General features: G+C 41.3%; 1 protein-coding gene across 1 annotated transcript in view; it reads right to left on the reverse strand.

Annotated features, from left to right (window-relative positions):
- LOC122794008 (zinc finger matrin-type protein 1-like) overlaps positions 1 to 23,322 on the reverse strand; it is a 1,739,900-nt gene that overhangs the window by 1,359,578 nt on the left and 357,000 nt on the right. The window contains exon 2 of the mRNA XM_044062104.1: positions 4,171 to 4,277. Coding sequence (XP_043918039.1) covers positions 4,171 to 4,277 — 107 coding nt within the window. The remainder of the gene's footprint in view (positions 1 to 4,170; positions 4,278 to 23,322) is intronic.

Here is a 23,322-nt window from a genome sequence, read left to right on the forward strand (position 1 = left end):
GTTTGTGGACGATATTTTCCTCATATGGAAGGGAACTAGTCAAGAATTGGAGGATTTTGTCAAATATATACACACCACCACTGATTTTTTGAAATTTACTTATCAATGCTCCAACACTGAGATTAGTTTTTTAGATGTACTAGTTAAAAAGTCAGTCTATCATGAACTAAGCAGTAGCACATATAGAAAGCCAATGAGGAAAAATGCCCTATTGCACAAGTTAAGTATGCATTCTAGGCACATTCCTAAGAATGTCCTGAAAGGACAGGTCTATAGAACACTTAGACTGCATAGTGATGATAGAGCAGCACATTTGGCCCTGGGTAAAGCTAAACAAGAGTTTTTGGATAGAGGTTATAGTGAACAGGAGATTAATAAAGCCACTAGCGAGGCTTGGACTCAACGCACTGGTAGATGCAGACCATATCTTAGTAATGGCATGCAAGCTGATACAGATAAGAGAACTAAGCATAATATTAATAGGTTTAGGTTACTATGCAGTACTCCAGTTATGTTAATGAATATACTAGTATTATTAAGAAACATTGGAGCATATTGGAGGAAACCACTGGTCTAATAGATAAGGTTGGGGATGTTCCTTCTTTTTCATTTAGGAACAATGATTCATTGAAACACTACCTTTGTAAAAAAAGGAGCCAACAGAGATTGGCCAACCATGAACGGATTGGCACTTTCCGTTGTAAACATTGTACAGCTTGTCCATGCATTTACACCAGTAGTAGTTATACTCATCCGACTTTACATTACATTTCACTATTAAGAGTGTTTTGCCAACTGCAGAACTTCCAAAGTGGTATATTTTTCTTTCTGTGAGACCTATCATTCATTCTATGTGGGTAAAACCAATAGAATGTTTAAAGACAGAATCCTTGAACATATTAGGGACATTAAAAATAAGAAAGAATGCAATGCATTAGCAAGTCATGCAGCTTCTAGACACTCTAGGCATACTTTTAAGTTTTTTGTGATTCAAGTGATACATTCTGATATCAGAGGGGGTGATACTGAGAATCGTACAGAGAGCATAGAAGAAGAATGGATTCTGTTGTTAAAGGCTGACAAACCACCAGGTTTGAATGGAATTGCCTCCCTTAAACCTTTTCTCAAGGCACGTCCCCTGAAACATTAAGTTGGTATATGTTCATTTATGTACTTTTAAATACTATACTGAAATTGTGAAATAGGGTGGCCACGGTGGTGCAGTGGTTAGCATTGCTGCCTCACAGCAAGAGGTTCTCCGGTTCAATTCTCGGCTGGGGTGCCTTCTGTGCAGAGTCTGCATGTCCTCCCTGGGGTCGCATGGGTTTCCTCTGGGTGCTCCGGTTTCCTCCCACATCCCAAAGACATGCAGTAGGTGAATTGGACACTCTAAATTAGCCCTAGGTGTGAGTGTGCCTTCTGTGGAAGGTTGGGCTGGCAACTCAACACCGTAAAACTCCACTGCCAATCATGAGCGGACAGATGATCCGCTGTGGCGACCCCTAACCCTAAGAAGAAGAGAAGAAGAAGATTGAAATTGTGAAATAGCAGTAATGAGATATGTTCTTTATATATATATATATTTTTTTTTTTTTTAAATATATGTTCTAGGCACATTAATGAATGCTTTAGTTACATGTATTAAATAGACATATTGTAAGTAGGTTGATTTTATAATAAGGTTTTTAATGGCTAGTCATAAGCAGGAATCAATGAGTTTAGTAGCTTATGTCACCTGATATGTTTTAATCTCTATTTAAATGTATTTATAGTATTTTATTGCTCGTCTGATGAAGCAACTTGGTTAGTTGCAAAAGCGCTTACATTTTGTTTTAATAAACATATTGGTGTGTTAGCCAGGTGCAGTCTGTTTTCATTTTTAGTTCTTAAAGAAACCCTGTCTTTGTGGAAAACAAGATGTGGCTGACCTGCCACAAGAGCTAGTAACTCAGCTACATTTATTTAAGAGCTCAGAATAATAAAGTAGACTACTCTCCATTTTAAGAATCGCAAACTCAGCCTGACAAGTAGGTTCAAACGGAGCAACAGGTAGATTTACTAATACACAATTAAGATCTCAAAGGAAGAGCCTCCTGTTTTCTAGGAGGCTTGCTATGCAAATTCACTTTCAAAAACATTTTCACATGACAATGCAGTGAAAGAGGGGAATTCATGCTAAAATGGCTGACAAATGAACTTTGACTGAGGAGTGAGATGGGCCACAGGAAAGAAATTCACACAAATAAAGTAGATCCAAAGAAACACTAGTCCTGAATGGGTGTTGGTTCTTCTCTTGGCACCAACCAGAAAACCTTTTTCAGTTACTAATAATTTTCTAGTAGCAGGATTTGTTGCCTCCTTCAACACTTGCTGCACTTCCTCATAAAAAAGTGCCTAAAAGTTATTATGATTATTTTCATCTAAGCAGTCGGTCATAGTTGTTATGTTCAGGATGTACCTAACACCCCTGATTTTGTGTAAGTAGATCTAGTCTATGAGAAGCTTGAAGTACTTGCCCCTGGCCATACTAAAAGAAGGAAGAAGCACTGCTGCCTTGGCTAGGAGGGAGTCACCACAAACATGTTTGAGAATCCTTCTGAGTCATCAGAATGACCCTGGATGATACTGGAAACCATGGAAAAGCATACAAGAAAATTCCTGTCCAACGAAAGGAAAGTGTGCCTGTCTTCCGGACCTTCAAGGGTGAGAACCTGCAGCAGAACTTTACCAACTGACAGTTGAGAGTGGAGGCATGGCATCGTGGGTAGGGAGGAACACGAGATGAGGAGTCTGTTGCCTGTACTGGAGGGTGCCAGAGGCACCAGTCCTGTTGTTTCATGTGTCCAAACAAATCCTGTAAAACTGTGACGTTCCGGATTCTGTTGGAATCTAGTAGTACAGAAGGGGTCCCATTCATGTTGTCGAACTTTTACAAGTTTGAACGTCATATGGTCAAAACCATATGTTCGAACTTATAAAACTTTGAACGTTTCAATGGAGATCTCCGTAAGGGAAGCTTTCCCTTTTCTGTAATGTTGTGTGATCTCAGAGTTGGTATATTTAAGTAGCAGGAGCTGTGGGGGGCATGCAGGGGGGCTTTCCCTCCTGCTTACAACCTTCAGGTAAGATTTTTGTGTTTTTTTTACGTTTCCGAACTTTTAAAGTTCGAACGCATGGTGTCAACCATATGGTGTTCGAACTTTTAAAAGTTCGACAACGTGATATAGACCTGTACAGAAGCTGGAGGGCAAGACTTAGAGGAATACTCATGAGCAATTATTCACACCTGTGGGGTTCTCAGGGATGGGAGAAATGTCTTACATGATCAGCAATGGTTGGCACTTAATGTTGATCGCAATGGTACTGTTTTGAAATACATCAGCTCTCTGACTAATGACAGTTGATATCTGACACACTGTTGTTTCATAATGCAAGATACGAAAATTTTAAAAAGTGCAATCCCACATCAAGAGCACACTTGGTAGCCACATGCTTAGGTGAACATAAAATTACATGAAACCAGCAAAGAAAAACAAATTTAACTTCTGTAATTACAAGATCACAAAAACTCTACTACATACTAAGACACAACTATGTCACAGTACCTAAAATAATAGAAGAAAAGATGTAATCATGCAAAGGAACAGTAAAACACCTACATTAGCATCAGCAAAAAAACAAAAAACAAACCAAAAAAAAACACCTCAAAGCAAGATTTGCCTTCCTTCTTTTCAAATCAGATTATATATGACAATCATTACCAAAAAGCATCAGTTATGCTGACAAGTAACAGATAAGTTAATTCCAGTAGTGTGTTGCATCAAGTAAATCGAAGAACTACCTGCAGCTGAGTGTTATTTGACAACAGGATTCCTCATATGCTGGGTCTACAGTGTATAAAATCCTGATGAAAATTAAAGGGATGGCATCCATTTAACTCGAGTTTATCAAAATAAATTACTAATAGAGGAAAACTGTACATAAGACAATCCTAAAAAGTACCAAAATCAAATGGCAATGATAGCATTTCTAAGATATGTGTTTGAACCTTTCCTGAAATACAGTTTCTGAACATCAAACAGACAAACACCCACCACTGCACAACATACAACTTGAAAGTGATCATTATCACTGGATGACATGCTGTACAACTTTTATTAAAAAGCATACCTCATAATGTGAAACTCTCTGGGATTCAAACTGCAAGTCAGCACCACAAACATGACAGAATGCATCTGTAAAGAGAGAACTCCACGTCTGATCATCTACTGCGATATCTAATGAAAGAATATGAAAGTCATTTAACAGTAGGAATGTGAAATATAAGTTCAAGCATCACTGAAGTCATTATATACGTCAAGACTAAATCCCTCATCTAATCTTAATCCACATGCTTTTGCTAATATAGGTTTAAACAGGCTGTTTTTCTGTTGTGTCATGTAAATAAATGCTTCACTTCATCTAGGCCATCTGAGTGTACACTTCAAGGTATATTTCATGCAAGTTTCCAATGGCATTGCTATAGTAGACTTAACCTAGTATTTTTTAAGTTTGTTTGTGTCTTTCGGCTTTTCCCAGTTAGGGGTCGCCACAGCGGAACTCCAGTCCGCTAATGATTGGCAGTTGATTTTTACGTACCGGCTTGCCAGGCCTGATGCACAACCTTCAACGAAGGTACGCCCATTCACGCAGGTCTCCACACAGAAGACGCTCCAGCTGATTTTTTTAAGTAATACATAAAAATCCATCCCTCCTGGATAGGCAATGAAGTACAGCTGAGTACTCATCTAAACAGCAGACCTTTGGAGGAGAAATTTTTCAGCTGTCGGATAACATCTTTACCTATGTCAGTTCCCTTCATCAATCCACAAGTTTCTAGTTGTATACACAGTCAAGCTTTAGCCTAGGTAGGTTTCACATTATGGAACACACACTCCATACCCTTGCCTAGCATTTCAAATCCAAGACTTACTGGAGCTGTCTTCAGTTTTTGCTGTTGAAGCTGATAATAGCATTCAACACAAGTTTTTTTTAACTCACAAATAAAGATAAGAAACTTGCCATGAAAGCCAAAACGCAAACATGTGTATCAATAACTACTCGAGAAGTTTAGTATACATAACACAAGGAGCCTAAATGCTGATATACTCCTCTCTAAACAGCCTACTGTTAAAGGTGAGTGTTCAACTAGCTATAATATTTTTGATTTACAGAAGCATATCAGCATACTTTCAAGTCATACTCACACAACAGTATTTGTTGACCCCCTCACTCCCTCTGTAGAACCTTTTAGGAGATTGAAAGATGACATAAAGGCAGTCCTAGATAATTATGTCCTGCTTTGGGATTGAGACAATCCATAGTATTTAATAAATGTGGAAATGTATAGCTGTGCAAGTCCTACTTACCTGTAACAATAGATGTTGGAATTTCACACTGTCTCAGAGCCCTATGGACTCCATGCCTGCACAAACACACACTGGCAGTTTTCCAGAGCCCAGAATTCCCTCTTCTGACTTTGAGACGGGATTGGTGAAACCCTTCCCATCACGGGAAGCCTAACCTCTTGTCACAGGAAGTCAGCTGTTCAGGATTTTAGTGCTAACTAGGAAAACAAGAAGGATCAGAATCAAGAATTTCCTGAAACGAATCAATTCACAGCCAAATGCACCAACACAAATAACCAAATCCAGCCAATAACTCAAGGTTGGATGCCATCAAACTATATAAAAATAATTGAGGAAGTGTGAAATTGAAGCACATACTTTTACAGGTAAGTAGGACTTATGCTACCGTACTATGTTTATCATTCACACTACCTTAGTGGCATATGGGTCGATTCCCAAAGCTTACCCTAGCTGGAAGAAGGAAGGATAAGGAATCAAGAGACCCTGAAGGATGATCCTCGCAAAGCCTGCTGTGGAACGTAAGAATACAGTTTGCAATGTTTTGTAAATGTATGAAAAGAGGACCAGGCTGCTGCCTCTGGTATACCTCTAGAGTCCACTCCTTTTCCAATATACCATCAAAAAGAATAAGGATCTAGTGGAATGTGCTTTAACCCTGCCTGAAATAGATTTTTCTATGGTGAAAGTAAAAAAAAAAAAAAAAACAATAGCAGTGGACATCAAATTATCAGTCATTTGTTTAGAGACAGGCTGACCCTGCTTAGCCAATGAAAAAGGAAATAAAACAGCTGTTTGGCTTTCCAGAAGGTTTTAGTTTTGTCAAGGTAGTACCTGAACTACTCGTGCACATTCAAAGCATGCAAAATCTTCTCTCCCTTGTTTTTAAGTTCCAGAAAGAAAAGTGGGAGGCTGATGGCTTGATTTATGGTAAATTCAGAAACAACGTTTGGCATGGAAGATATATTAATGCATAAAACAACCCTGTCCTTTTGGAAAATCAGATAGGCTTGGCCCGCCATGACAACCTGAAGCTCACAGACTCACCTTGCAGATGTCAGAGCAATAAGTAAAACAGTTTTCCAAGTGATGAACATTAAATCAGCCTGAAAGGCCAGTTCAAAAGGAAATCCCAAGGAGGAGTAATTTGCTTTCAAGGGGTTTCAAGTGCAACACTCCTTTCATAAATTCTTTGACCACAAACAGAGACAAAAGAAGGGGATCAATGGTCAGACCAGCTGAGATGGCTGCAAGATGCACCTTGATAGATGCATAAGATAAACTATCACTGAGTAGCTCACACAAATATTTTAACACCAGAAGGGCAGACAGCATATAGAATACACAGTTAAAAGTTAGGTACCACCATGAAAACCTCTTCCACTTGTAAACACAGTATTTTCTAGTTGAAGGTTTTCATGCCTCCTTCAATACCTGCTGCACATTCTCTATGGAGAAAGTGCCTAAAGTATATCAATATGTGTCTAAAATATATCAATATAGAATCACCCAGGCTGTCAGTTACAACTACTCTAAGTTGGGGTGCACCAGTTGCCCCTAACACTATGCGAGCAGATCCACAGTGTGAGGAAGCTCGTGGTAATTACCCTTGGACAATTCCATTAAATGGAAGAACCACCTTTGCCTGGGCCAAAAATGGATTATTACAACAATCTTTTGTAATTTTTTCTGAATGTTCAGAATTACCTTGGCTATCAGTGAAAGGGGTGGAAATCCATAAAGGAATTTTCCCTTCCAAGGAAATGGGAATGCATCTGTCCTTCATGTATGGCTGCAAGGATGTCCGTAACAGAATTTTTCCAACTGTCTGTTTTGAAAGGAGGCAAACATATCTATTTGAGGTGTTACCCAGATCTGGACCAAATCCTGGAAAACCTCCATCCTGCGTTTCCAGTCATGAGGATCTGTCCGGGATCTGCTTAGTCTGTCTGCACTATATTTTGCTCTGATGGGATATATGAGGTCTGAAGTGTCAGAGAATGCTGCAAGGCTAGCTCCTAGGCCATCACTGCCAATCAGCAAAGGGATACGACTTTGTACCCCCCCCCCCTTTGTTGATCAGGTCCCACAAGACAGCAGTGTTGTCTGTGTCCACTAAAAGGGAACCTGGAGAGCATAAGGGATAAAAAAAAAAACTTTTTTTAAGGCCTAAATCACAGATAACATTTCTTTAATGTTTACGTGCTTCACAGTGTCCAAAAGGTCCCATTCACCTTGCACTTGAACAGCCTTGGACACTTCTCCCCATGCAAAATCTGATGAGTCCATCTGCGCTGAATGAACTTGGGTCTTGAGGGAGAAGATAAGGCCTGGAATGAAATAAATCTAATCCTTCCACCAATGTAACATTGCTTCACAAATTCTGGCACTGGTACATGGAACTTAAAGGGATTTAGGTGCTGAGACCAACCATTTCTTTAAAGTACAATTAAATCTTTTTCATATGGACCCTGTACATGACTCTATATGAGAAAAGAAGGAACAGACTGTATTAATTTTATGAAAGCAAAAATAAGCAAATGGACTGGCGTTTCACAGTAGAATTTGTTAACTGAAAGGGCAACGAGTGTATGATCCAACCCTGGACACACGAAAGCAGTTAAGACCTATATTTCTAAAGCTGCAATCACACCAGCAGAAAGAGTTGATCCTGACAAAACTGTGGCAGAAGGGCAAAATAATAAAAACTGGAGACAGCAGAGTGTTTGTAGAAAATGATTATTCACTGTACGCCACACAGAAGAGAAGTAAATTTATATTGGCAATCAGGGAATATTGACAGGCAGATGTAAGATTCAACCTGCTGCATCCAGCTGTCTTCAAAGTGTTTTTCCTGGAGGACCAAGGTCATTTTTTGATGTAGAACAGGCTGAGGAGGTAATAAAAGGTTATTCAACAAAAAGTGAGACAGCAAGCAGAAGGGTACTCTGCTTTTCATTCTTCTGATGGTAGGACTCATAGATGGACTTTGTCAGTGAAACCCATTCCAAGGTTCCAAAGGAAAATGCTTGAGACAGAAAAACACACAGTTGATTAGAAGAATCAGCAGTACCTTGAACTTGAATCAGAGTCTGGTGTTGGAAGATGGAGATAAACAGGAAGATCAACAATTCTAATATCAGCGAATAAATGGAAGACTATAAAGCATCTTATCACATTTGTGAAATATAGCTTTGCAAGAAAAAGTGGCCCAAAAACACTAAACTATTTTTGACTTTGTTAAACTTGTGGGTGGACTGTAACACATACACCCTTGTTTATTGCGTTAATGTTTAGAAAGACACTAAAGAGGAAAAAAGTAAAACACTTTTTGTTTTTATTAGTATTTGATTTAAACACTTCATGATTTAAACTGCATGCATAAAGTAAAACAGTTTTGTGTAGTGTGTAGTCAGGGGTATTTCAAATGTGTGTGTGGGGGGGTCTCTTTTCAGCAAATGTTCTGTGTTAAAAATATTAAAGTAAACAAGTACTTTTTAAATTAAGAAATGTAGGTTTTATGATATAAGAAAAAAACGACAAGAGCAAGTTTAATGTTCATATGATGTGAACTTGGGCTGCAGGGGTGGGGTATAAAAGCTTACTGATTACATTACATACAGAATTAGGATATTTTCTCTTTTTATTTTACATGGGTGAATGTCTATCTTATTAGCTTTGAATTAAGCTGTAAACTGGTGTTTTTGTAAGCATGTAGGCTTTAAAAATGAGACAAAATGATTAAAGTCAGGAAAATGCTAAGCTTTTTAAAACTGCAAATATATTAGCTTGTCTGTTTTCCACTGGCAAATGTTCACTGGAGTCCAGACATCTGCAGCTGTGCATTCTTTTCTGAGTGAAATTTACAAAATAGTCATTTGTGAGGACATTTCCATGAAGTCAAGCTGCCTATAAGATGCTAGCAGTTAACTTTTAGAATTCTGAGTAGTCTTTGCTGAGAAAAATGCATAATTTGTTCAGTGAAAAAATTAAGCTTGAAATTATGGGAGTGAATAAGTGACAACCTCTCTAGCAGTTTTTATATTTTACAGCATTTAATAGAACAGAGAACAATTTAGTTTTATTTAAAGATATCCAGTACAATGTTTCTTAGGGCAAAGACTTAATGTTTTCTGAAAGCATACAAGATGTTTTTCATACCTGGGAGGGGAACAGAGTTGAGAAAAGAACACATTGTAGCATGTGCTTTAGCATGGGTAACCTTAATTTTAGGTTAGATAATGCCTGTAAGTGCAGCCATCATATGGGGCAATTGTTCCCTTCTGAAGGGTTAAACTTAATGTATTAAAGATGTACATTGTTTTGAGTGTTTGTTCATAGGTTCATAGACTTATAGATTCATAGATCAGTACTAAGCTAACCCCCCTTGCGAGCCATTTTAAGCTTAGCCAATTATCCCTTGAGAGACTCAAACCCTGCACCTTGTGTTTGTAAGGCAAACACCTTAACCATGTTCCAAGTTAATATGAGATAGGGTGTTTTGTACTTAGTTTTTTGTTTGAGGGTATTCATTAAAACAAAAAGTTTTGAATAATGTGGCATAAGTTCAAATGGGTATGAGAAAAAAAATCTGTACAGATCAACCTGCCAGACATTAATTTATGCATATAGCACAAAAGATGGAAATACACATTCAAAACAACTGTCATGTATAATAGGTGGGACAACAGCTTTTTTTTTACCATGATGGCTATGCTGACCATATTATCCTGGAACGTTAACGGCCTTACAGGTATATATAAAAAGACAACAATTCTGAATTATATTAAGAAATGCAGACCACAAATAGAGTGCTGCAGGAGACACATTTGGAAAGAAATGTGCATGTGAATTTGAGGAGAGACAGAATTTCAGAATGGATACTCGACAGAATATCACAGAGGAAAAGGGGAGTAATTATATCAACTGCTATAGGGGAGCCAATAGTGATAAATGGGGATACAACAGTGATATATAAGGAAAAAAAAAAGACAAAATGGCAGATTTGTGGTAGCAAGGTGCAAATGGTAAGGGAGGAGGATTACAATGGCATGCAATTGTATTTCACTGAAAACTACTATCATAGAGCTTAAGGAAATTTGGTAGGAAATGATCAGCTTTCAGCAGGGAATATTTATAGGTGGTGACTGGAATCTGATTTGTAATAGTGAAAATGGATCAGGGGACCTAGAAGGAACAATATAACAAAAAAAGGTAGACTTCTGAAAAAATATTATATAAATATTTGGTATGGCATATGTGAATTCAATAGTATGAACTGGGATATAAATTACGTACTATTCCCCAAATTACAATAACTTGGCTACACTATATAGAAATTATATTTCTTAGGAACATGTGTATTTAATCTATCAATACACATCTAATAACTACTTCTGATCATGTACCAATAAAAACTAAGACAAAAAAACAGGGTAATGAAGTAAAAATAAGACACTGGCTCTTTCCCAGCTACCTATTAAAAAGAGAGGAATTTAATGAACATGTAGTGAAAATTATTCAAGAGTTATTAGACAAAACAGAAATATTTTTAGAAGTTATATTTTTAAACTCCATTTTCATTTTATCCCAGTCACTAGCTATAACACAAATTACTTAGAGGAGCTGACAAAGGTTAAAGTATTGCAGAATAAGGGGAACATCTCCTGTCCACCTGGTGAATCTGGCCATACTGGGGCAAAGCGGCAACTGCCTCATGTAGACAGACAATCCTCTCCTCCTACCACCCAACACTACAACCTGCGAGAGATGCACTTATATAGCCAAACTGGAAGCAAATCTCTCTCCGGCCAAGATTGTGCTAGACAGTCAAGAGGAGAAGGTTAACACGTGCATTACACCTCAAGCAACTCATAGCCCTTCAAAACCCACACCATCAACACCCACACATAGCAACACTAAACCCACATATGCGGAGGCCCTTAACATTAACGTTCCCAAGCAAAAAGGACCTCCAAAGCTGAAATGCAAACAAACACCAGTTGCAACCAAAGTGACACAGAGCTCACAACACCAGTATGCCACCCAACAACAGCCCCTAAGGCAAGACAATGTACCCAACTTTAGTCATAGGTGACTCTATAGCCAGGCACACTGATGTCCCACTCACCAGACTGAACAAGGAGAAAATTTCAGTCAACTGCCTGTCGGGTGCCAGGATCTGCCACATAACGCATGCACTCAAGTCACTATATGCCACATAATGCATGCACTCAAGTCACTCCACAACATGTACAAATATAACTCTGTCATTGTCCATGCTGGAGTGAATGCCTTGAGACGTACCTCCCTGGACTACATGAAAAGAGACATGGAAGAGCTCTTGGATCATGTGACCCAGGCAGGTATGACCCTAGCCCTGAGTAACATCCTGCCTTCGCCCAGAATGATTCCACAGGATAAGGACAAAATTATTGACTTCAACAAGTGGCTAAGCTTCTGGTGTCATTCAAAGGGGATCCAGTATTTGTCTGCCTGGGAAGACATGATTGACAAACCACAACAGTTTGCCAGAGATGGTCTGCACCTGTCAACCTTGGGATTCATGTTACTGGCTAAAGCTCTTGCCACCCCTATAGTGCCTTTTTAGGCAAGGTTCAAAGGATAAAACCACCACTGTAACAGATACAAGCATGCAAAATCTGAAGGTAATGCAACTCAATGCTAAAGTCTAAACCTCAAAATGCACTCTCTCGAGGCACTCCTAAAAACGGAGAACATCGATATCTGTGCAGTAACCAAGACCTGGTTCAAGGCTCCAGAAAGCACCCCTGCAATACCAGGCTACAATTCTTACCACACCTTTTGGCCACAAAACCAAGACCGAAACACTAAAGGTGGAGGAGGGTCCATATTCACCAAGGATATTCACACCTCCAGGCTAGTTGCCCAACATAATGCATCTGAAATTCTCCAGGTGCAACTAACACTAGGTAAGACTGCAATCCAAATTGTAGCTTGCTACAGATCCCCCCACCATGCCCCAAGATTCTCACTACACCTTTCTAAACATACTGGAAAATATTAAGATACAACCAAATACCCTAATACTGGGTGATTTCAACTACCCTGCCATTAACTGGGAAAACTACTCGGGTACCAGCTCCTTTTCCCAACAGTTCTTGGAATTCATAAATTCCAATGCCCTGGATCAAATAATCCATTGTCCCACCAGGGGCTCCAATATCCTAGACCTGGTCATTACCAACATGGGAGATAGATGCTCCACACCAGTGGTCACCTCCTCATTGGTCAGGTCTGACCATAAGCAAATCACCCTTGACATCCACATCCCAACCCCACCCCCCAGTAAAGAAACCTCCTCAAAAAAACTTCTCCAAAGCCAACTTCATGCTACTGAAGTCAGAAGTGACAACTTCACGACACCCACGCAGACAGGATCTGGAAGTTCGATTGCAGAATCCTACATTAAGGCACTGTACGAGCACTTCCACTCGCTCATGAATCGTGCCATCCCAAATAGAACCAAGATGCTCTTCTCCAAAAAAAGGAAGCCAATCTGGTGGTCCCCTGCTATAAACAAACTATACAACAGAAGGAAGAAACTGTTGCAGAAAAGAGGAAAATCCAAGGATGCAAAAAGCTCCCTCACCAGCCTCAGTAAGACGCTGAGATCCCTCATAAAATCCTCAAAATCTAGTTACGAAAATAAAATTGCCAAAGATTCCAAAGACAACCACACCGCATTCTATAGTTATGTCAAGAATCTAAATGGCAATGCTCAGATCTGCTCTGAGCTACAACAGAATGGCATTAAATATACTGATCCCAAGGATATTGCCAATATCCTGGCAGATCAATTTAGTGCCAACTTCACCCCCCTCTCACCCCCTAAAGGACCCATCTCAATACCGAAAGATTGCCAAATTCCGGTAATCACAGCCACACAGGTAGAAACCGCACTCTCCAAAGCTAAGAATACAGCATCCATGGGACCAGATGACATCCCAGGCTGTGTACTACATGAACTACAAAATGAACTGGCACCTCAATTAAGTGTCATGTTTAATCATAGCCTCACCTCAGGCTTCGTGCCCACTGAGTGGTGCACAGCTACAGTTATGCCGCTCCACAAGGGAGGATCCACCTTGGATCCCAGAAACTACCGTCCCATCAGTCTGACAAGCCTGATCTGCAAGGTCATGGAATGCATTATCATGGAACTTAGAAACAAAAATATAGGCAACCTTCAAACACTGGACCCCACCCAGTTTGGGTTTGTGAAGGGCCGATCTTTTCTCCTGAATCTGACTGACTTCTTCGAATCAGTCTCCAGAGCTGTGGACGAGGGTAAGGCAGTCTGCACAGCCTATCTGGGCCTTGCTAAGGCCTTCAACACCATCCCCCACTCTGGAATCATAGATAAACTTACTAAGCTGGGCATAAATCCCTACATCACTCAATGGGCTGCCAACTGGCTTACTGACAGAACCCAGACTGTAAAAGTAGCCGACTCCAAATCCAGCTCCAGACAAGTGACAAGTGGAGTACCTCACGATTCAGTCCTGGGACCACTCTTGTTTGGCATCTACTTCTCTGAAGTACAGGCCAACACTAAGGGACTCTGGCTAACAAAGTTTGCAGATGACTGCAAACTGGGAGCCATTATTGAATCCCCAAATGATGTGGATATTCTACAAAAGGGCCTTATAGAAACAGATGCCTGGTGCCAGAGCCATGGGCTCAAGCTTAATGCCAAGAAATGTATAGTTATCCCCTTTGGAAAAAAACGTGTACCCATGAATTACCACATAGGTGGCAGGATACTAAACATCGAAAGTATGATGAGAGACTTAGGGACACAGGTGGACAGTGGTCTCACTTTCAATAACAACATCGCCACAACAGTCAGGAAATCCTTCTATGTGGCACACCTCATCACTAAGGGATTTTCATCCAGAAAAAAGGAGGTCATTGTCCCACCGTACTCATCCCTCATTAAACCCATTATAAAGTATAATGCCCTGTTTGGTATGTACTTCACAAGACATCTGCAACAGCTGGAAAGGCCACAAAAATACCTCACTAAAAGAATCACAGGCCTAAAGCAGATGCCATATGCTGACAGTCTAAAAAAACTCCAGCTATACTCTGTGGCATATCGTCTACTCAGAGGTGATCTCTGCTTAACAGACAAGGCCATGTCAAACCCTGAGCTGTTGGACATGCTCCACTTAAAGAAATCCCAATCCTTCAGAGCCACATGCTCCAGGGATCTAAACCTTGTCATCACAATGAACAAAACATGCTGGAGTGATAGGTTCCTGACGCAGAGACTCCCCATACTCTGGAATAGACTGCCCATACATGTCAATCAGAGCGCCTCATTGGCTCTCTTCAAAAAGAACCTTGATTATTAGATGGGAGATAGGAAATTCACCCCGGGGATCATGTCAGTCGCCCTGCTAGACAGGGGTTCAGAGAAGTAAATATTCTGGGAAGAAATATCCAGGGAATTGTTATGGCTAGGCTTGCATAGGCCCTAGGGCCGATAGCCTAGTACCAACCTATGAACAAGAAATAAGGAGTACAATTCAGAGTGCTAAAGGGAAAATAAGGGAGTATCTGGATAATATGTTTACATTTAGAAAGACTGCAGTTAAGCAACAATTTTTTGATAAAAACTCCACAGCACAAAAGCTTTTAGCACAACTTAGGCAACAGAATGTTGGTGGTGCAGCGGTTAGCGTTGCCGCCTCACAGCAAGAGGTTCTCCGGTTCGATCCTCGGCTGGGGTGCCTTCTGTGCAGAGTCTGCGTGTCCTCTCTGTGGTTGCGTGGGTTTCCTCCGGGTGCTCCGGTTTCCTCCCACATCCCAAAAGACATGCTGTAGGTGGATTGGACACTCTAAATTGGCCCTAGGTGAGTGTGTGTGCGTGTGCCTTCTGTGGAAGGTTGGGCGCCGGGCTGGCAACTCGACACTGTAAAACTCCACTGCCAATCATGAGCAGACAGGTGATCCGCTGTGGCAACACCTAATCGGGAAAAAGCCGAAAAAAGAAGAAGGCAACAGAATGTTGAAAGAGCTGGCACCAAACTTATGGAGCCTATAACAAGAAAAATAATCAGAGAATTTGTAGAGATTTCAGCGATATTCCAGAAATTTTAAGAAAATTTGCATGAAGCAGAGAAATGTGGTAGTCAAGAAAGAATACAAATGGAAACATTTATGGAAGACTTAATTACAGTTATAGGTAGATGAGACTCAACGACTAATACTTAAGATAGGAGGTGACGATAAAACACTGACGTATAATCAATATTTAGGAAAGTCTCCAGGAGCAGGGCAGCGCAGTGGTACAGTGGTTAGCACTGTCACCTCACAGCAAGAGGTTCTCTGGTTCAATTCTCGGCTTGGGCGCCTTTTGTGCAGTGTCTGCATGTCCACCATTCACTTGCATGGGTTTCCTCCCACATTCCAAAGACATGCATCTGGAGTGTTTCTCCCCGGTTCTCCGCTGAAAATGGGCTCTGTCCCAGTTGGACGTTCCCGGTAAACAAATATAAAATAAATAATAAATAAATAAATAGATGATATTCCTGTGGAAGTTTAGAAATTAGAAAGAAAGAAAGTGATGAAGATCTGGAAGATTTTATTTAACAATATTTTAAAAGGAGGAAAGTGCCAACATCTTGGAAGAAAGCTGTGGTGGCTGTGTTACTTAAGGATGGCAGTCACCTTTCAGACCCAGCTTCACACAGACCCATTTCAATTTTAAACCATTATTATGTGGTATTTATAGCTATACTAGCTAAAAGAATGGCAAAGGTTTTGCCAAAATTTATATATATGGATCAGTGTGGTTTTTTGGAGGGGAGGCAAACATCTGACAACATTAACATGACAATGATGATCCAGAGGGGAAGCAGAATATAAACAAATACCTATGTAGTGGCTGGGTCTTGATGCAGACAAAGCATCTGACAGAATATACTGGGATTTTATGAGTATGGCATTGGAAGGATTTACATTTCCTGATTCAATAAAGTTAATTACAAGGGTATATGAAGGACTGGAGGCAAGAATTAAAGTGGGAGGGTTCCTCTCTGATTAGCTGTGTTTGAACAGAGGAACCAGGCAGGGGTGTCCTCTTTCCACCTTATCCGCTTTATATTCAGAGCCACTGACCAAGAAAATAAGGGACTTGGAAATAATTGGTATGGTAATCAAGAAAAGTTATCTTTATTTGTAAATTATATTATTTTGTACCTGATAAATCCAGAAAAGGACATCTCAGTGCAGTAGAACATTGTGAGACAGATTCAAGTCTTTTTGGGATATAAAATTATTGATGATATAGCAAAGGCTATAACCTTAAATTATGGAACCACACAAAAGACTTTGTTAATCAGGCCGACTGAGGGCAACCTGCCAGCAGATTACCCAAATGTAATGACTGCAACAGTGAAACACGATGAACATCTGGTTCTGCAATACCCATATTTATGGGGACATGACAAGATGAAGTATTTAGTAGAATGGATTAAAATTCTTGTGCTATGACAGCTAAGGATATGTGGGAAGACACTAAACAAAAGATAATACAAAAACTGAGAAACTAGAAACTCTTATTTATGGGTAAGGACAGTAAGATGCAAGCAATGAAAAATGTTTTAGTCCCTTTAGTCTTGCATATGGGTCATGCATACTTTTATCAACCTGAGGAGAAATTGTGGACAATAAATTGTAAAGAATTGAAGGAATTTATGCATGAAGGAACGAAGGTATCCAAGTATAATAAGTTAATCCTTCCAGTAAGACACGGTGATTTACATTTATCTGATTTGATGGGATATTTTACAGCTACACAGTTAAGACTCATACATAACACAAGCCGAAGGTTATAGTTCAAAGTGAAAAGGGATGATGAAGCAAGGAGGAAGCTCAAGAGAGAGAGAGAGAGAGAGACTGGAATTTTAGATGCAGATCCTTAAGGAGAAAGTACAGTTTTGTACCTACCATAAATGTAGATGTTCGAGGATCTACATTGCTGCAGTCATGACCTGTGGGTAGTCCGCTGTCCTCGGGCGGCCCGAATACCAAAGGGCTAGGCTGGCGTCGGTCATAGTCGCCTAGAGCTGACGTCAGTACGCAGAAGTACTTAAGCGCATGACCGACGCCATATCCTCAGTCTTTCTTGCCCCAGATGTCAGTAGGCCTAAACAGAAAGGCCAAAGCCAAAAATAGGAAATGCCCAACAACCCCCAGTGTGTAAATAAAGAATATCTCCAAAAGAAACCCAGCAACCCCAACCTATAGAAGGGGAGGAGGGAGGGAAAATTGGACTGCAGCAATGTAGATCCTCGAACATCTACATTTATGGTAGGTACAAAACTGTACTATGTTCTTCGTCTCACATTGCTGCAGTCATGACCTGTGGGTAGAATCCCAAAGCAAAGGAAAGGGGAGGCTGGCAAATTACAAAGCATTAGGAGCTGCTAACATGCCCTGTAAAACTGCAGTGGCAAACCCAGCCCTGGACTTGGAATAGAGAGGGAGATGGTAATGCTTAGTGAAAGTGTGTACAGAACTCCAAGTAGCTGCCTCCAAAATATCCTTAGTAGCTACACCCCTCAAAAAAGCAGTAGAAGTGGCAGTAGCCCTAGTAGAATGAGGCCTGATCCCCGCAGGAACATCCTTCCCATGATGAGAACAACAAAAAGCAATACAATGACCAATCCACTTTGAAATAGTCTGCTTTGAAACAGCTTTCCCCTGTGAACTCAAAGCAAAAGAAACAAATAACTGTTGAGTCTGTCTGAACTCCTTAGTTCTGCTCAAGTAGTAACGTAACTGCCTGTGGATATCCAAAGAATGCAAGACTTTTTCCCCTTTATTTTGGGGGTCAGTATAAAAAGTAGGCAAATGAGTAGACTGATTCAAGGCCACACTAGAAATCACTTTAGGCATAAAAGTAGGGTTAGTCCACAAAGAAACTCTATCCTTATGGAATATCAAAAAAGGTTCAACTGCCATGAGAGCCTGCAATTCAGATACCCTCCTAGCAGAAGTAATGGCCAACAAAAAAGCAGTCTTCCAAGACAAAAACTTCAGTTCAGACGTAGCTGCAGGTTCAAAAGGAGGTAAAGTAAGTTTCTCCAAAACCAAATTGAGATCCCAGGAAGGAGTAGGAGCTCTACACGGGGGTCTTATATTCTTTGCCCCTCTAAGAAATTGTTTGAACAAAGGATGAGAAAATAAAGGAGGGTCACAATCATAGTGAGCAGAAATGGCTGCAGCATGAACGTTCACAGAAGAGAATGACAAACCCTTGTCCAGTAATTCAGTAAGGTACTGTAGTGCAAAACTCAAATTAGGCACTGAAACATCAAAACTCTTTGCAGTGCTCCAAAGAAAAAATCTCTTCCATTTATCAGCAAAAACTTTTCTAGTGCTAGGCCGCCTAGCTTCCAAAATGACATCTAAAACCTGTTGAGGAAGCTGAGACCCCACCGGCTCCATCACAGAATACGCCAGGCTGTCAGATGGAGGGACTGCACCTGAACATTGAGAAAATGATTGTTTGACTGGGACAACAAATGAGGAACCTGTGGCAGAGGCCAAGGAGGCTCCTGGATTAAACTCCTCAGCAGAGGATACCAATGTTGACGTGGCCAGTCTGGTGCTATTAGAATCATGCAAGGCTTGTCCCGTCTGACTTTCAAGAGTACCTTGGGGAGAAGAGGCAGAGGAGGAAAAGCATAAACGTGAAGGTTGTTCCAACTGAAAGATAGAGCATCCACTTTCCAAGCATCTGGGTGGAACATCTTTGTGCAAAATTTTGGAAGTTGATAATTCAGTGGAGAAGCGAACAGATCTATGTCTGGAGTTCCCCAAGCCACAGTCAATTGTTTGAAAATCTGAGGATTCAGTTTCCACTCGTGGGGATCCACCATTTGTCTGCTCAAAATATCTGCTAGGGAGTTCTGTGCTCCTGGCAGAAACTTTGCTTGAAGATTGATTCGCAAACTCAGAGTAGTCTCCCATAAAATCATTGCTTGTCTGCAAAGAGGGTAGGAATGGGTTCCCCCCTGCTTGTTGATGTACCACATGACTGTTGTGTTGTCTGTTTGGATCAACACCTGTCCTGGCTGAAGTAGGTCTTTGAAGGCCATCAAAGCAAATTGAACTGCTAACATCTCCTTCATGTTGATATGCAAATGTAGTAGCTTGGGAGGCCACATGTCTTGTATCCATTTTCCATTGAAGTGTGCTCCCAAGCCAAGTCCGAGGCATCCGTCGTTAGGATCTGACTCGCCTCTGGTCGGGTCACAGAGAGTCCCTTGTTTAGGTGACATTCCTGAGCCCACCACAGTAATTCTTTCTGGATGCAAGGTATAATCCGAATGACAGTGTCCAAACCGTGGCAGTGTTGAGCCCACACACTTTTGAGATACCATTGTAGCTTCCTCATATGCAGTTTGGCATTGGGAAGTACTAGAATGCAAGATGCCATGAACCCCAAGGCTTGGAGGACTGTCCTTGCAGTCAGCCTGGACATTACTGATAACTGCTGGAAGTAGAGAGGAAGAGTTCTTTGTTTGTCCGGGGTCAGAAATGCCATCTGAGAAGCTGTATTCAGTCTCACACCCAGAAAGCACATGTCCTGAGAGGGCACTAGACTGGACTTTATTTCGTTCACAGTATACCCTAGGCACCTTAAAACTTTCATTACATACTGGAGATGCTGTAGTAATTTGTCTTTGTTTTGAGCAGGAATCAGGCAATCGTCCAAATAAGGATAAATTTGTATTCCTCTCTGTCTGAAGAAAGCAATCACAGGAGCCAGAACTTTTGTGAACACCCTGGGCGCAGTAGATAAGCCAAAGGGCAATGCAGAGAACTGATAATGTGAAGTACCAGCCCGAAATCTCAGGAATCTCCTGCAGCTGGGCTTGATAGGGATGTGAAGATAGGCCTCTTTGAGATCCAAGGTTACCATCCAGTGATCTTTGCCTATCATAGGCAGAAGTTGTTGTAATGTTAACATCTTGAACTTTGGAATTTCTAGGTAGGTGTTGAGAATGGACAAATCCAGAATTGGCCTCCAAGTGTTTCCTTTCTTTGGCACTAGGAATAGACGGGAATAAAATCCTAGGCCTACTTCTGAAGGAGGGACCACCTGAATTGCCTCCATCTGCAAAAGTAAAGAAATTTGCTCCTGAGCCTCCAGCCTTTGCTGAGGAGGCACATCCGGCATGCCTTTGAAAGGAGGAAAAGTGTGAAAATAAAACTTATAACCTCGATTTATTATATCCAACACCCATTTGTCCTGGGTGACAAAATTCCAGTTTTCTTTGAAAAGTCCCAACTTTCCTCCTAGAGGAGCTGCCAGTAAAGAAGGGTCTGGCAGCGGAAGATACAGGTCATTGGGTCTGCTTACGAAAGGGCTGACCCCTGCCCTCACCAGAAGACTGTGCAGGAGAACTCCAAGTCCTAGGTCTGAAGGAACCCTGAGCGTGAGCCCTGCCTCTACCACGTCTGGACCTGCCCTTAGGCTGATAATCCGAAGAAGGATAAGACCATCCCCTAGCAGGCCAATTCCTACTAAACTTAGGGGGCTGCACCTGCAAAAATCCTTGACCGTCTGCATAGACTTAGCCTTATCTTCCATCTTTTCAAAACTGATTCCACAGGAGGACCAAAAAGTACTTCAGATTGAAGAGGAGCATCCAAAATCCGAGCCTTTACATGTTCTGACAAATTTTGATCCTTAAGCCAGGCATGTCTACAAATAACTGAACCTGTAGCAGCCACCCTAGAAGAAGCCTGAAGAGCATCAAAACCACACTGCAAAGAATGCTTGCCAACTTGATCTGATGCATGAACCAACTCCTGGAGCTCCTTACACTCTATACCCTCAGATAAAGCATCCACCTTAGATTTCAATTGGCCTAATAAAAAGTTCTGATACTTCAGCATATGAAATTGGCAATTCAAAGCCCTCATAGCTAACGTAGAGGAGGTGTACACTTTTTTCCCCCACCTATCTAACGCTCTAGAATCTTTATCCAAAGGGACTGGATTCTTAGCCACAGAAGCCCTAACACCCTTCGGGCCTTGAATAATAGTTTCCGGATCAGCTCTAGGACTCTTATACAAATACTTATGTGCCTCTGGAACTCTGTTAATACCTGTCTGGCTTAACAGGGGCCGGAGGCAGAGAATCAGGATTAAGGGAAGATTCAGAAAAAACATCCTGAACTAGCTAAGACAGGAGGAATAGCCAAGGGCCTATGCTGTGGCAGAAACAAAAATTCCCTAAGCCTTTTCCGAGACTCTGAAAAATCTTGACCTTCCCACTTGAAATGCTCCCTCATGGTATGTAAAGTTTCAGAAAAAGAAAAATCTTCTGGAGGAGAAGCAGAAGGACAGGAGTCCTCTGCATCCGAATCAGAATAGGAAGGGAAATCCTGAATTTCTTCAGCTGAGGAATCAGAGTAGTCTGAGGAATGATCCATTCCCTCTAAATCTGCCTCCACCCTAGGCCTCTTCTCTGGGGGGGGGCAAAGAACCCCTGATCAAAGTAATCAAGTCCTCCACCATTTTCAACATATGTTTTTTAGGAACAGGGGCTGGAGAGCTAGAAGTATGACCAGGGCCAACAAGACCAGGTTTGGCCTTAGCATGGCCTTTAGCCACTGAAGTAGAAGGCCTAATAACCTTTTGTAAGGATGGAACTACTGAAACCTGAGAAGCACCCTCGGCCTGGCCTAACTCCTGAGAGGCCAACTCCTGTAAAAGTAAAGGTTCCCCCTGGGATTCAGCCGAACCCTCTGCAGGATCCACAGATTCAACCGGAGGCTCCGAAGAACCGGCGTCCGCAACGGACGACTCATCCGGTTTAGACCTCAAAGATTTATCCTTACGCTTTTAGCGGTAGCGGGCCGGAGGATCCGACGGCATGTTATAGTTACACCGCTTACCGAAAACAAGCCTGGCACAGTCTAACCGTCGTTTAATGGTGCGCTTATTAAATCTAGCACAAAAGCGACACCCGACTACGTCGTGCTCAGGCCCTAAGCAAGGAATACAGAAAGAATGATAATCCCTATGAGGTATCTGTTTCCCACAAGAAATGCAATTATTAACTTTTTCTGACATCCGGAAAACTGAGGCAAGAAAAGACAAAAATTTCCCCAACGGGGTACTTAGCCCAACTTGGTCTTCAGTCTGAAACTCGGTAAATGAAAATTTCAGAACGCCGAACGGCACTTGCAAACGCTGCTTCTGCTTCGGACCACGAGGCAAGAAAGACTGAGGATATGGTGTCGGTCATGCGCTTAAGTACTTCTGCGTACTGACGTCAGCTCTAGGCGACTATGACCGACGCCAGCCTAGCCCTTTGGTATTCGGGCCGACCGAGGACAGCGGACTACCCACAGGTCATGACTGCAGCAATGTGAGACGAAGAACATCAACTATACATACTATTATATTCAAAAACTAGAAGAAAGCATTCAAAGAAAGAACAGTTGTGTAAAATCTTACCATACTCATAGATGTCTTTCTCTTTTATGGTGCAGTACATTTTACATGTGGGAAGTCCTCCAACTAATGACCCGATGTCCGGACAGTATACAACAGCTTTTTAACTACTGCAGGTACTTGGGACATCACACGTATGCTTTGACAGCATCAGCCATAAAAGGAGGTCTGCATGTACAAACCTCAGAACTGTAATGCCCCAAAAGGAACACCAGAACTAAGGAGCTAAAAAGTCATCCAAGGAAGAAACAAGATGCATTTTTCAATTTATAGTGAATCCTAGACACTGAAGGAGGTAAATAGCCACCTGCAGGTTCTGAGACAACTGTTCTGACTGGGGGGCCAGGAAAAAGAAATTGTCCAGGTATGGATATACAGCCACCTGCAG

Source organism: Protopterus annectens, chromosome 2.part1 (assembly GCF_019279795.1).
Source record: "Protopterus annectens isolate FY-2018-M chromosome 2.part1, PAN1.0, whole genome shotgun sequence".
NCBI lineage: Eukaryota > Metazoa > Chordata > Ceratodontiformes > Protopteridae > Protopterus > Protopterus annectens.